This window comes from Camellia sinensis, chromosome 9 (assembly GCF_055761805.1).
Source record: "Camellia sinensis isolate YWXY chromosome 9, ASM5576180v1, whole genome shotgun sequence".
Lineage (NCBI taxonomy): Eukaryota > Viridiplantae > Streptophyta > Magnoliopsida > Ericales > Theaceae > Camellia > Camellia sinensis.
The window spans coordinates 106,739,763-106,756,176 of record NC_138969.1 but is presented as its reverse complement, the minus strand read 5'-3'; the positions used below and the strand labels follow the sequence as shown (position 1 = coordinate 106,756,176).

Below are 16,414 nucleotides of genomic sequence, written 5' to 3'. Positions count from 1 at the left end.
GTCGCTCAATGTATACAATTCCAGACTAAAATTTTTGTCGCCAAAAGGTTGGACATTAAATTAAATTAGACCCTTTTTAGCGACCAAACTTTTAGTCGCCTAAAGTCCCACATTTTTAGCTACTAAAATTTTAGTCGACAAAGAGTTCTTCTTTTGGCTACTAAAAATTTAGTCGCCGAAAGTCCCACATCTTTGGCTACTAAATATTTGGCCGTCTAAAGTTCTACATTTTTTGCTACTAAAATTTTAGTCGGTAAAAGTGTTTTATCCTTTAGTTTTTTGTTTTTAGTTGCGAAATATTTTAGTTACCAAATGTTTGATTTTCTTTTGGTTACTAAACTTTTAGTCGTCAAATGCCTTTTTTTTTTTTTTTGCTACAAAACTTTTAGTCGCCAAATGTCTTTTCCCAATTTCTTTTTAGCTACAAATTGTTTAGTTGCCAAAAACATGATATTATGTTTTGTCACAAAATTATAATTTCTCCATAACCTGTCTATATTCAATGCAAACTGTAATACGTATATAAACAAAATGATACACACTATCAATCATTCCACAATCTGCATCTATATACCAAAAATAAATAACTTTAAATGTCAAAGTCCATATAAATCAACTATTGTCCAAACTAAAATAATAATTCCATACAAAATATATCATACAAAAATCAAAGCCCTCCGTATACAAAAAATACATTTACTACCAAGTGAAATTACCATTTGGCATGATACAAATTACCATCGTAATCTGTACGATGACAAAAGGTGATATATGTACCACGACAAAAATTTTCTATAGACCATGACAAAACGTCCTATACGTACGCCGACAAATGGTATATATGTACCACGACAGAAGGTGATCTATGTACCACGACAGTCATTATCTGTTGATTGTCAAAAGTTTTCTGTATCAGTAATAATGAACTACACAAAAGCTGAGGACGACAAAAGTATTATATTACTTCTACACAAAAGTTAAAATTCTTCTCCATACACCAATATGGATTATCCACAAGTCCATGCAACAAAGCCATCTACAAAGAAAAACAAAAAAAACGAAACATTAGAATTGGTTACAAAATATGAATTCAGTCAGCCATATGGAACATGTTCTAGCATGCATTTAAGGTAGAACAATCGCGAGAAATGTCTTCTTGAAAATCAAAGAAAGTATATATATATATATATATATATGTATCATGCAATATTTATTCCAACTAACTGCACAAATAATGTAATATGTAATTTCTTCGTCCTATAAATATATAAAGGCAATCATTAGAATATGTAGATGTTATTTTCATAAAGTTGTCGCTTTTTAAACTAAGTGTTGCGAGTTTTTCGACTAAGTGTAAGGCGTATTTAGGGGCTGTTATGAATTTTCACCCCCGGAAAGCTCTTTTTCGAGTAAGTTTAGGCGTATTCGGCTCTAACTCCCAACCTACAGGTTCGAATTACATTCCGTCAGTTCTCACAAGTCCTATTTGTCATAAAGAAGCTATCCATGTGAGCCACACGGTCATTCGGGGGCTGTTTTGAATTTTTGCCCTGAAATGACCTTTTTCGACTAAGTTTAGGGCGTATTCGGCTCTAACTCCCAACCTACGGGTCCGGATTACATTCCGTCAGTTGTTACAAGTCCTATTTGTCATGGGGAAACTATTCATGTGAGTCACATGGTGGTTGGGGGCTGTTTAGAATTTTCGCCCCCGAAACGCCCTTTTTCGACTAAGTTTAGGGTGTATTCGGCTCTAACTCCCAATTTACGGGTCCGAATTACATTCCGTCAGTTCTCACAAGTCCTAGTTATCATGGCGAAGCTATCGGTGTGAGCCACACGGTCGTTCAGGGGCTGTTTTGAATTTTTGCCCCCGAAATGCCCTTTTTTGACTAAGTTCAAGGCGTATTCGGCTCTAACTCCCAACTTACGGGTCCAAATTACATTCTGTCAGGGCCTATTCGTCATGGGGGAACTGTCCATGTGAATCACATTGTGGTTTGAGGGCTGTTTTGAATTTTCGCCCCCGAAATGCCCTTTTCCGACTAAGTTTAAGGCGCATTCGGCTATAACTCCCAACCTACAGGTTCGAATTACGTTCCGTCAATTTTTACAAGTCCTATTTGTCATGGCGAAGCTATTCGTCTGAGCCACACGATTGTTCGAGGGCTGTTTTGAATTTTCACCCCCGAAACGCCCTTTTCTGACTAAGTTTAGGGCATATTCAGCTCTAACTCCCAACCTACGAGTCCGAATTACATTCCGTCAGCTGTCACAAGTCCTATTTGTCATGAGGGAACTGTCCGTGTGAGCCACACGGTGGTTCAGGGGCTGTTTTTAATTTTCGCCCCCGAAAGGCCCTTTTTCTATAAGTTTTAGGCGCATTCGGCTCTAACTTCCAACCTACGGGTCCGAGTTACATTCCGTCAGTTCTCACAAGTCCTATTTGTCATGGGGAAGATATTCGTGAGAGTCACACGGTCGTTCGGAGGCTGTTTTGAATTTTTGCCCCTAAAAAGCTCTTTTTCGAGAAAGTTTAAGGCGTATTCGGCTCTAACTCTCTACCTACGGGTCTGAATTACGTTCCATCAGTTCTCACAAGTCCTATTTGTCATGGAGAAACTATCCATGAGAGCCACATAGTCGTTCGGGGGCTGTTTTGAATTTTCGCTCCCGAAACACCCTTTTTCGACTAAGTTTAGGGCGTATTCGGTTCTAACTCCCAACCTATGGGTCCGGATTACATTCTGTTAGTTGTCATAAGTCCTATTTTTCATGGGGGAATTGTCCGTGTGAGTCACACGGTGGGTCAGGCGCTGTTTAGAATTTTCGCCCCCGAAATGCCATTTTTCGACTAAGTTTAGGGCGTATTCGGCTCTAACTTCCAACCTACGGGTCCGAATTACATTCCGTCAATTCTCACAAGTCCTATTTGTCATGGCAAAGCTATCCATGTGAGCCACACAGTTGTTCGGGCTGTTTTGAATTTTCACCCCGAAACGCCATTTTCTGACTACGTTTAGGGCGTATTCGGCTCTAACTCCCAACCTAGGGGTCTGAATTACATTCCGTCAGTTCTCACAAGTCCTATTTGTCATGGAGAAGCTATCCGTGTGAACCCCACGGTCGTTTGGGGGCTGTTCTGAATTTTTTCCCCCGAAAAGCTCTTTTCGAGTAAGTTTAAGGCGTATTCCGCTCTAACTCGTTACTTACGAGTCTGAATTGCGTTTTGTCAGTTGTCACAAGTATTATTTATCATGGGGAAGCTGTCCGTGAGAGTCACACGATCGTTCGGGGGCTGTTCAGAATTTTTGCCCCCGAAACGCCCTTTTTCGACTAAGTTTAGGACATATTCGGCTCTAACTCTCTACCTATGGGTCCGAATTATGTTCCGTCAGTTGTCACAAGTCCTATTTATCATGGGGAAGCTGTCTGTGATAGTCACATGGTTGTTCGGGTACTGTTTAGAATTTTCGCCCCCAAAACGCCATTTTTCGACTAAGTTTAGGACATATTCGGCTCTAACTCTCTACCTATGGGTCCGAATTACGTTCCGTCAATTGTCACAAGTCTTATTTGTCATCGGGAAGCTATCCATGACAGTCACATGGTTGTTCGGGGGCAGTTTAGAATTTTCACCCCCGAAACGCCATTTTTTGACTAAGTTTAGGGCATATTCGGCTCTAACTCTCTACCTATGGGTCCGAATTACGTTCCGTCAGTTGTCACAAGTCCTATTTTTCATGGAGAAGCTGTCCGTGAGAGCCACACGGTGGTTCAGTGGCTGTTTATAATTTTTGCCCCCTTAATGCCCTTTTTTGGTTAAGTTTAAAGTATTTTCAGCTCTAACTCCCAACCTACAGGTGCTAATTTCATTCCGTCTATTGTCACAGGTCCTATTTGTCGTGAGGAAGTTGGTTGTGACATTCGTACCGTGGTTTGGGGCCAGTTTTACATTTTCGCCTCCTTAACGCCTTTGTTTGAATAAATTTTAATAAAGAAAGCTACATAGGTTTGTCTCTAGGTATCCAATTCCTTTAATTTAACCTGAAATCCAAGTACATTACAAAATATTCCTATTTCTTATCAAATTTCATTTATTTTCTAGAATAGAATGGTGTGCACAATATGCCATAAAGCTTTTATTCATATTTTCTGTATAATTCTATTGGAAAGATAGAAAAAACTTCTCAACCAGTCTGAGAAAATCCTACAAGACCAAATGCCACATATATAAGGAAACTACTACATCTAACCATCACTAACAGGTAAATATCTTGTTGAATTCATAATTAATTTTCTTTTAAGGTTAGTATATCAGACTAGATTGCATTGCAACATATCAATAAACCTATGCTGAAGTCTTGTTACAAAGTTCTATAGATCTGTGAGTTGCTAAATTGATAAACTTCTGTAGATCCTAACAAGGAGGAAATGAAATTTAAGATTTGATTGATCAGAGGAACTTACTAGTGTTATCTCAAACTGTTCACCAGAGTTCCCCAAGACAAAGATGTGATCAACTTTGGTCTCATGTTTCAACTTGAGAAAAGCCTGCAGGCAAACAAAGTTATCAACAACCTTGATATAAGAAGGAACATTATTAAAGAGACAAATCAAAATCAAAATACAAACGTGAAGCGGCTTAAATGGATGCCCAAGTGGAGTGGTCAATTGAAATGATAAATGCAGCTTTTGTAGATGGTTTGTTGATAACGAAATAGCAGTCTTTCCAGCTAAATCTAGCATGAAGAAAAAGCATAGCATGATGCAAATTTTAATCTACTGAAGTAAAAAATATAATGAATAACAACATTAATACAGAAAAATAACACATAAAGATTAATAAGTCGTATTTATTTTGATTGTAATAGAAGCATTTTTCTCACACCAAATATCACATTCGAAGTTTGAAAAGTCTTAATCACAAACCTCAAAAAAAATCAGTAGGGAGAGGAAAAACATGAGGATCTTTAGATCAGTAGGAAATGACAATAATAAATACAAATACCTCAGATATAAAAACAAAATTGCCTACGTTAACACTCTTTGGCCATGCATCTAAGAAATGGACATCATTTTCTTGATCAAACTTGAGTTCTTGCATCAAGGCAATTGACAAGATCATTTGGATACAAGTTAGGCAAATTATAGTCATGAGCATCTGATAACGCGCTTTTTCAGTTAAGTTTAATGCATTTTCAGCTCTAATGCCCAAACTACGTGTGCTAATTACATTTCATCTGTTGTCACAGGTCTGAATTACATTTCGTCAGTTGTCACAAGTCCTATTTGTCATGGAGAAACTATTCGTGTGAGCCACACGGTGGTTCGGGGGCTGTTATGAATTTTCACCCCCGGAAAGCTTTTTTTCGACTAAGTTTAGGGCGTATTCAGCTCTAACTCTCTCTACCTGCGGATCCGAATTACATTCCATCAGTTGTCATAAGTCCTATTTGTCATTGAGAAGTTGTCCGTGAGAGTCACACGGTGGTTCGGAGGCTGTTATGAATTTTCGCCACCGGAAAGCTTTTTTTCGACTAAGTTTAGGGCATATTCGGCTCTAACTCTCTATCTACCGGTCCGAATTACATTCCATTAGTTGTCACAAGTCCTATTTGTCATGGGGAAACTGTCCGTGTGAGCTACATGGTGGTTCGAGGGCAGTTATGAATTTTCATCCCCGAAACGCCCTTTTTTTGTGTAAGTTTAGGGCGTATTCGGCTCTAACTCTCGACCTACTAGTCCGAATTACATTCTGTTAGTTTTCACAAGTCTTATTTGTCCTGGGGAAACTGTCTGTGTGAGCCACACGGTGGTTTGAGGGCTGTTTTAAATTTTTTCCCATGAAACGCCGTTTTTCGAGTAAGTTTAAGGCGTATTCGGGTCTAACTCTTTACCTACCGGTCCGAATTACAATCCGTCAGCTGTCACAAGTCCCATTTGTCATGGGAAAATTGTCTGTGAGAGCCACACAGTGGTTCGGGGGCTGTTTTGAATTTTCGCCCTCAAAATGCCCTATTTCGAGTAAGTTTAGGGCGTATTTGGCTCTAACTCCCTACTTACGGGTCCGAATTACATTATATAACCCGATTTTTCTTAAGCGCAAGATTATTAATAGTTCCATTATTTTAATATAAGAACTCAATGCCTTCTCTCTTTTCTTTTATTTTCTTGTTCTTTTTAATATTTTTCTTAAATTGTCCAAACACATCCAGAGGTAGCTCAAGAATAGGTTACTACGCCAATAAACCTGAAACTTAAACTTTCATTCTGAAGTTATTAATAAAATTAGTAAGTTATTGACAAGAATAAATGCTCAGCAATTGTTTAACTTAAACCACAATTGCAAGATTCAACACATTAGAGAATCCCACATTAAGAGTTGTTGACCATTTTGCAGCCCATGAAGAAATATAGTAGAGATGGAAAAGGACATTCAGCTCCATAAAAAAAGCTAAAAAGAAAAGAAAAGAAATGTAAAGCAAAGAAAAGCATATGAAATTGAAGTGAAGAATCCAGAAGAGGAACATCCCATGATGATATAATGGAATCTGAGGACAAAGACAACTAATAGGCTAACACAATCACCTCCAATGTAAAGTGTTTTAAAAAAAGATGATTTTTACTGTTTGTTCAATCATTTGTGGTTAGCAAAGAATTACTTTGACTAAGAATAATTACTGTCTAGTATGTTGCATTCAATGGTCATCATGGTGATGAAAGTTGAAAGACCAGTTGGCCCCAACCTTTTTTACATTTTCCAAAACATGACATTTATTGACCCCATCCTTCTTTAGAACAGGGAACATAATCTTCTGGCAACCTATTCAGGTCATAATGTATCTCACAATCTCATAATGTTCCGCAAGACACTCTGCTACAATCTGTTAACTCTTAAAATACCTTGCCATTTAGTGTAGACATTAGGATTTTTATGAGATACAAACGAAGATTCTTTTGCTCGGTCACCTTTTTAACACAGCAAAAAAAAATAGTACATCCAAGGGGTGGTAAATAAGCCAAACTGAGTTGAGTATTGACCATGCTTGAGCTCTGGTTGAGAATGTAACATTGCAAGATGGGGTTTATCTTGAAAGTGCCTGATTACAATTTACTAACTATTTCACATGTGACTTATCAAAATATCATTGCTTAAAGACTGGATTAACACCAGATTTGGGATGCAAAACCTTGCAGTCTTTTTGACTAGTGTTTTTTATGTAGAGATCACGGTAGATGTATTGTTGTTCTTTTATTGTTGTGTATAATTTCAAATTTACCTAGTCAAGCTTTGCTGAGCCGAACCTCCTCTTGCTGAATACCAGATCAACTGTTAAGGAAGTCAGATATTCGGCTTGTGCTAGGCTTTAACCACAAAAAAGCCACGACAAGCCTTTTGTGAGTTGAGTTTGAGCTACTTGTTGTTTGACTCCTTTTACTTATAAAATTCAGCACCCGTAGTGAACAATATTACCTCAATTTTTAAGATATTTTTCCAAAATTTGATTTTCTTGACTTTGCCTTGCCACTTGTAAGTTTGTTGATTTTCGCTTATGTGATGACAACCATCTTCCTAGCTAAAACAGATCAATTAGTAATATGATGATCTTAATTGGAGGATCTGAAGTCTGCGAGAAATGGCCAAGATTCACTCCTGATTTTATGTGGTGTTGCCCATAGATTTGTATATTTTTCAACTGTTTTTTACTCAAAATTGTCTAACAAAATTATCATTTTTATTGCACAGGTTTTGGATCACTGCAAATATGAATTTGTTATCTGATGTTGGATCGCTGTTGTTGTCGCTTAAAGCACCAAAGAGTTGTACAAATGTACTGCTTCCCAATCTTTAAGAAGCGATGCATAACCATTTTGTTATTGTCATCATCCTCACTTCGAAAAAGTTATACTTTAAACTATGTACTGTGTAAATTTTATTGCCTAATATATGTATTTGAATTTGAATGTCAGTCTGGGGCCTGAAATAATTTACAATGACTTATTGTTTATGATAGATCAGTCAATTGGCCTATTTACTTGAATTTCTTTACAAATTTCACCCCACTTAAGGGAACTGCAAGTTTTGGACATCTCATGGTTGATGCTTTTGAGGTGTAGGAAGGGAGGGAGGGAGGGAAATAAAAATATGGTGTTGAGCTTTCGAAGTTTTTACTGTGACAATGATCCCATAACTATTTGCCAATCTCAAATATGTTTTGGACTATTTTTTTTTTTTTTTTAAACTAGTTTTAGATTGCTATTTTCCATGGCCATTTTTTGAGGGACTGGAAACCTACATAGATACATGCATACATACAAGTCTTATTTGTCATGGGGAAGCTGTTCGTGAGAGTCATACGGTGGTTCGGGGGCTGTTATGAATTTTCGCCCCCGGAAAGGTCTTTTTCGACTAAGTTTCGGGTGTATTCGGCTGCAACTCCTAACCTACGGGTCTGGATTACATTCCGTCAATTTTCACAAGTTCTATTTTTCATGGGAAAACTTTTCGTGTGAGCCACATGGTGTTTCGGGGGCTGTTTTGAATTTTCACCGCCGGAATGCCTTTTTACGACTAAGTTTAAGGCGTATTCGGCTCTAACTCCCAACCTACGGGTCCGAATTATATTCCGTCTATTGTCACAAGTCCTATTTGTCATGGGGAAGCTGTCCGTGATAGCCATACTGTGGTTCGAGGGCTGTTTTGAATTTTCGACCCCAAAATGCCATTTTTCAAATAAGTTTAAGACATTTTCAGCTCTAACTCCCAACCTATGGATTTGAATTACATTACGTCTGTTGTCACGAGTCCTAATTGTCATGGAAAAGTTGTCCGTGATAGCCACATGGTGGTTCAGGAGCTGTTTTAAATTTTCGCCCCCCGAAACGCCCTTTTTCGACTAAGTTTAAAGCGTTTTCAACTCTAAACCTGTCCGTGAGAGACACACGGTGGTTCGGCTCTCACAACCTACCGGTCGGAATTACTAGCACAGCTTGTACAACAACTTGTGAAGATTTATGTTAAACCATATATAGTTGAGTTTTGAAAAAGATTAAGAAGGAGTCCAGTGACACAAAGATGAACATAAACTTCAAATAAAAAAACGTGAACCACCACCTAGAGTAACAGATGGACAGCAAGATGAGCAAAAGAATGCTTATTAATTGAGTTTTGAAAAATTGGAAAGAAGATGCTTAAATAGTTACTACAAATATATCCACTGCCCATGTCAAACTAATTTTATTATTCATGAGGCACTGAGGTAATTAAGCACTCAAGTAATCTTCTCTAAGTAGTTAGGATTTCTGCTTGTGTCTATTTATGAAAATGAAAATGAAAATGAATTTTAATAAACAAAATTAGACCAATGTTATTGCCCATCAAAATTAGAAGTAGAGTCTACTCATTAGAAGCATACCTCATATCCTATCCAAGCAACTGAAGCAATCACTGTTCCTGCTAATGCATTTGAGAACTTTCTATAAATATCTAACTTGACACAACTCCTCTTTGCCTGGATAGAGAGAAAAATATCATTATACAAACTCTATGAGAATGAAAATAGTAAAGTTGCTCTAATGGAAAAATAATTTAATGTTGCAACTAATCAGTTTCCCAAATTCTACCTATCCCCATGAAAACGGTACTAAAGAAGCCCTCTTGATGATGTTAACAAAGCTTTATTTTATCTCGTGATTCCTTTTGCAAATATAGTGTGATGGTTAACATCTATATTTAGCAGGCTACTATTTCAACTAGAAAAGTATAAAATTTTTAAAATTTTACACTTAATAATGGGGAACTTGAAGGCATATTGGATGAAGACATATTTGTAAGATCCTGAAAATGAACAAGGGAAAGTACCAAAGCAGTGCATGTAAATGCTAGTCATATCCATTAATCAATGGGAGCCAAATCAAATGATATATAAAATATATAGATGTCAATACAACTTTTTAAAGAAAAAAAAGTAGTCTCAAACTCCCAAAACTTGTTCAAGTGCTGCTACCTAGAAAAGACAAGAACAAGACCTTTAAGAACAAGTGAGACAAACTCCCAAAACTTGATTGGCTCCATATTAGTTACAAAATATGCTTGCAAAACCAACATGATATTGTAAATTTGTCAATTAAAGCCCTTCAAATTCAAAAAATGTCATTGCCTAACTTATGGGCAAATTACATAACAAAGCTTGACTATGCCATGTTCATCTTTATTATTAATAAATTGCTCTACTTAACTATTATCTACCTACCACTAATTTTTGAGTTTCTTGGGTTCTTAATCCATAATTTCAGCATTAAGTGTCATTGGTCCCTTTAGGTATCAATTTCAATAATATGACACATTGCCTCTACACCATTTCAACACTTAAAAAAGCAATAACAAGTCATATGATGGTTCCAACAACTAAGTTTTCCAAAAGCATACTATGTTTTCCAAAAGCTATCAGACATCACACATTTATAACAAGTGCAATATCAAGTTCTCATTTTTGTTTCACATTACCATAATAATCCATATTCCAACTACCATTATGCCAAAAAGAGGAAGAAAATTTACCTTGGGTCCCTTCACAGTTAGGTAATCACCTTCACGCATCTCTCGAAAATGGTAGGACATCCTTCCTTGTGGATACATCTAATTAATATCAAGATTCAAAGACACAAAAGCAATCTAAAAGGAATGAGAACAAGATAAAACTAAATCAGAAGTAGTAAATAAACTAGTGGAACATTTTAGAGCTCGTATACCTTTACAACAAGTTCAAAGTAACCAACAAGTTCACCTTGACTATCCTTTCCTTTGTCTGAAAAAACAATGAAATTAACAATAATAAACTCATATATTTGGGCAAGAGTGTTAATATATATATATATATATAATTCAACATTAAATCCGTTCATTTGAAATCCTTCAATCTAAACATAACCTGAATTTATTTGGACAAGATATAGTGATTCAAATTGTACAATTCTAAACCCTTGTCATCAAATCTTTAAACAAATATGAGAATTAATTTATGTATACAAATTTACTAACACACTAATACATAGAAGATAAAATTCAGAGGCCTATTGAAACGAATGGCCAAATTAGGGTCCCTCAGTTTCTTGGGGGTTTTTTTTTTGTTTTCAACTTTGTTTTCACCAATAATCGCATAACCGAGATCAAGAAATTATCTCTGAGGTTCAATCCAAGTTGAAATTCAACAAAAGAAATGATTAACAATCTAAAAGGGGTTCCAAAAACAGAGTATTTCACAAGTAAAAATACAAAAGAATCAAACAAAAAAGTGAATCAAACAATACACTCATGAGTAGGCAATCTAAGAAATAAATTGTTTGTGAAAACATTGTTTGTGATGCTATTGCACTGTTGAATAAAGATTAACATGCTCTATTTTGTATATCAATCAACACAAGTATTGCTAATAGTGTAGTCATCCAGGAAACAAGTATTTCTGCAAATTTTTTTCTTATTTCAACATGCAAGCTTATGAGGAATCCATAAAATGTGCAGCTAATTAACTAAGTAAAACCCTAAATCAACATATCTGGGTTTCAGAAAAGGAGGAAACTGTGGAACAGTCTAAATCAACACGAAATTAAACCCTAAATCTACAATCAGAAAAGGGGAAAACAGAGGATGGTAAAGAGAGAGAGTGAGAGAGAGAGTGAGAGATAGAGTGAGAGATAGACAGAGAGAGACTGTGAGCAAGAGAGCGGGAGCGAGAGAGAGAGAGAGAGAGAGAGAGACATACACAGACAGATTGAGAGCTGGAGAGCTAGAGAGCGAGCTGAAGAGAGTGAGAGAAAGCACCTGCGATCTGCGTCTATGGCGGTGGTGATTTTCGGTGGTGGCAGTGGCCATGCCGACTTCCTCCGTACGGTGGGGCTGCGATGAAGTGATTTCATGTGAGGTTTGGTGGTGAGACAGTCTGGGTGTGAGAGAGTTTGAATATCCTTTTTGTCTAACAGAGGAAGCGCGGGCAGCAAAAAATTGTTCCCTCCCTAAACTTTTACTATTTTTAGCGACTAAATCAATGTTTTGTTGGCAAATGCAATATATATCCCCACTAATAACAGCGACTAACTTTTTAGTCGCCCAAAGTATTTTTGGCGACTAAATATAATTTTGGTCGGTAAAAGTTAACAAATGCCGACTAATTTTTTTGGTCGCCAAAGAGTTACCATAAGAATATGCTTATTTTTTGGCGACTAAAATTTATTTTATCGGCAAAACATAATATATGACGACTAAAAAAAATTTAGTAGCCTAAAATATAGCCTTACGGCAACTAATACGATTTTTAGTCACCAAAAGCAAACTTTTTGCCGACTAAAACTAAAATTTAGTTGCCAATAATTAATATTTGTCGACTAAAAAATTTTAGTAGCTAAATCCTAAACCAACGCCGACTAATAAATTTTTTAGTCGCCAAATGTGACACTTTTGGTGACCAAAATACTTTTAGTCGCCAAATTTGGTTGCCAAAAGTGTAAATTCTTATGGTGTGATTAGATGTCTGGATTTGATTGTTTTTAGTAAATTTAATATTTGATTGGACGGACTAGATAAGGATAAATGTTCAAAAGACTATTTTATCCTTGTAATTTATAATTTTTATTTAATATATAATTTTAAATTTGTAATCTATAATTTATAATTTAACAACACTAAAAAATTTTAATTTATAAGGCCATAGCTTTTAATTTATTTCAATTAAATTAAATTTATAATTTATATTTTTTATTTAATTTATAATTTTAAATTAACAACATTAAAAAAATTTAATTTATAAGGCCATAATTTTTAATTTATTATTTTTAATTTAATTTAATTTATAATTTATAACTCTGCCCGGGTTGTTAACAATTCCGTCGGTCCCAAGCTCGAGTTAAAGAAGAGGGTTGTGTATTAGGTAGCTGACAGCTAACACGTAAAAAAAGCAGCTCAGATCCGTTATGACAATGAATTTATAGTTTATATTTTTTATTTAATATATAATTTTAAATTAACAACACTAAAAATATAATTTATAAATGTTCAAAAGACTATTTTACTTTTTTTTAATTGTTTATTAAGTAATAACATGAGGATAAAATGGACATTCACATATTAGTTCCATGGAATACCAATTCCATGGAAATAATCTCACCTCCTTAGGATACAATAATCCCTCATATGAGTGACTAATAATTCGAAGGGATTATTAATTCGAAAAAAAAAAAAAATCTAAACCAAATAACGAACTATTAATCTAAATGAACTAATAATCCACTCATATGACCCAATCCTTCAAAACAACACCACCTATATGTACACACTTGGGCCAAAAAAATTAACAACTGATTCATCACAATACGACACGTGGTGTACTGTAGACGTCCCCGAACGCCCCGGGAGGAACGAGCTCCCGTTCTGTTCATTTTGGGGTTATTACAGCTCAGGACTCTCAAATTTGTCACGGTTCTAAGTCTGAACCAAAGAGTCCAAATCCGACAAATCGTTTTGAGAAAAACTGATTTTTTTTTTTGAAAGAAGTGCCAAACATGGACTGCTTTGCCAGATACAGAGTCGCCACCTAAATGTTTTATTTTGGGGAAATTTAGGAAACCCTGACTCGGTGCCAAAGGCCACGTGTCCGTCATCACCAAAGTTGTCTCGGCTCGGGAACTTGGGTACGATTGGGGAAGGTCACTTCGTGAGCACCCCCGCTCGCCCGATCAAAGATCGGCCTCTACTAACCATGATATCTATTTTTGAAAACATTGTGTGTTCTTATTCCGATTTATTAGCCTAGGTTACTAAGTGATGCACACAGCATATAAGTACAGACTGGATCGCCCGAATTGGAACAAAACATTTCATGTTTGTTTATTTGAAAGATGGTTTGCTACTCGCAAGTAGGCTTAAAATGCAGATTTTGCCACCCGCAGGTGGGCTTAGGAAAAGATGGTTTTGCCACTATCTAGTGGGCTTAAAACTCACAGTTGATGATTCATTCCAATTCAAATAACCCAACCTTCACCCACAGGCATCCAGGCAGTTATATCACATTAGCAATTAGCCTCATGGTAAGCATGCTATTTATGGCAGTCACTCACACGCATGCAAGGATACTAAAGCATAGAACTTACCGAGTACTCCAAGCCAGAACATAAACTACATTAGAAATCATGCATGATCCTAAGTATACAGAAATGCCTAATGCAATACATGCAAGAATGCAACTATAGCAGGCTCGGCTATTCTAAACATGGCATATGAAATGCTACAACTAACATGTATTCAACTTGGAAATTGAAATACGATGCAGTTAGTATGATGCGCCGAGCCCGGTGCATGCAAAATAGATGAATGAATGCAAACATGCTATCATACTGTATGCTAATTGAAATATGCCCTAATCTAACCATCATAAGCGGATAAATAAAATGGAGAAAGACGTGGGGTTGGAAGACATACAACACACACACGCACACTTATTACAGTTGTGCCCTCGCACAGAGGGTCTAAATAAATAATACAGTCCCGAGTTAAAAGAATATTATAGTCCAAATAATACAGTCCAAATAATATACAAATTCTTAATTAATTAATCAAATTAACTAAGAAAGTTGTAAAACTGGCGTGCAAGCCAGGGACTGCCTTGCTCCAGACGAATGATGCATGTCTAGGCTACCTTGCGCGGAAATCCACTGGGATGCCCCAATTAGCCTCTGTTTAGCAGTTATTCTTGAAACGCGTGCCAAGTCCCGAAAAGTTGCTGATTCTTCATTTTGCTGCAACAGAGAGCAGGAAAGGGGCATAGCAGTGTATTTTCACAAATATATGCATGCCTCGATCCTCGTGCCACCAATCACGCATACCGAGGCATGATGGTCGAGGAGTCGAATTGCACAACTCAATATAGGATGAATGCACATGAAAACACAACAAGACCTAACTCCATCATGGATGATCCGGAGTGTCGGTGACTGGGGAATTGAGACACATTCCGTCACTCGGAGTACGAAATGCACCTCGTTTCCCGTGCCCGGGCTAACTCCTATCCCGAACACGATGCAATATGCATGACATACATGAAATACAACTAAGATACAATTCTAACATACACAATGCTATGGAATGACATGCCTCGAAATGCATGCACATGGGCACGCAAACCGAGGAAATGCATGAATGCGATCTAAGATACAACCTAGTATGCACTATGCTATGAAAATGAAATGCCTCGAAATGCGTGCACACGGGCACGCAAACCGAGGCGATGACATACGCAATGCAAATGACATGGAAATGTGATATGGACTTACACTAACATGAGAGAACCTCAGCTACACTCACATAAGAGGCCGGTGGACGAAAATAAGGTGCCTCGAAATGCGTGCACACGGGCACGCAAACCGAGGCAATGACATACGCAATGCAATGGCATGGAAATGGCATATAGAATGCAATATGGACTTATACTAACATGAGAGAGCCTCAGCCACACTCACATAAGAGGCCGGTGAATAAAATGGAATGCCTCGAAATGCGTGCACACGGGCACGCAAATCGAGGCAATGACATACGCAATGCAATAGCATGGAAAATGATATGAAAACATGCTAATGGAGTTTCAGCAGCAAAATGAGGGGGAAAACAGCCCCGAAATGGTGCGAAAGCACACCCGATGCATGGAATTTCTCCCGAAATGCAAAATTAGGCACCCGAAATGGCCTATAGCTATACCAAACATGCATAATTGGCACATGGGATGAAAAGACAGAAGCAAGGCAACCCTAAAATTAGCATTTTTCTAGTACAAAACAAGGCCAAACAGCAAGCAAAGATAGGGCAAAATTAGCATGCGAAAATGGCCCTAAACATGAGATTATGAAGCAACTCACAGCTGCAAACTCCAAATGGGTTAGGACCCTTCAACAACATTGAAGAGGGACCAAAAATAAGCACTTTCACAGAACTGTAAAAAACCTCAAAAATAAACATAGATAAGGCTAAGTTCTTACGCAAGAAAATGGACCAAAAGATGGCCAAAGAGGCAAGTGGTATATACAAAGCCCAAACTGAAAAATTCCCTTCTACAACATTGAAGAGGGACCAAAAATAAGTATATTTACAGAACTGTAAGAACTCCAAAACAATATACAAACATGCTAGAAATTCAATGCAAAATGAGGCTCAAAGGAGGCTATAACATGAAGTATGCAAAATATTCCACAAACGGCCAAAGACCCTTAATGAAACATGTATAATAGGCCAAAATAAGACTATTTCTAGAACTGTAAAATGGCCAAAAACAAAAGCATGGTAGGCTAACAAAACATGCAAGAAAACGGTATTTAAGGAAGATATTGAAGCAAGTGCAACATGGAGGGCTCAAACAGGGTTGAGCCCTTA

General features: G+C 37.0%; 1 protein-coding gene across 2 annotated transcripts; it reads right to left on the bottom strand.

Annotated features, from left to right (window-relative positions):
• Positions 1 to 584: 584 nt before the first annotated feature.
• Positions 585 to 12,007, bottom strand: LOC114257590 (NADH--cytochrome b5 reductase 1). 2 transcript variants are annotated; one of them, XM_082888702.1, is made up of 7 exons: positions 11,766 to 12,007; positions 10,756 to 10,811; positions 10,565 to 10,642; positions 9,420 to 9,515; positions 4,471 to 4,554; positions 997 to 1,036; positions 585 to 886 (listed from the first exon to the last, which is right to left on the bottom strand). In XM_082888702.1, the coding sequence occupies exons 1-7, from the start codon at positions 11,917 to 11,919 to the stop codon at positions 864 to 866; spliced, it is 531 nt and encodes a 176-aa protein (XP_082744828.1). In that variant the 5' UTR covers positions 11,920 to 12,007; the 3' UTR covers positions 585 to 863. The 2 variants fall into 2 exon arrangements, with proteins under 2 accessions (XP_082744828.1, XP_082744827.1); XM_082888701.1 differs by having other exon boundaries at positions 585 to 1,036; positions 11,766 to 12,005.
• Between the last annotated feature and the right edge of the window lie 4,407 nt (positions 12,008 to 16,414).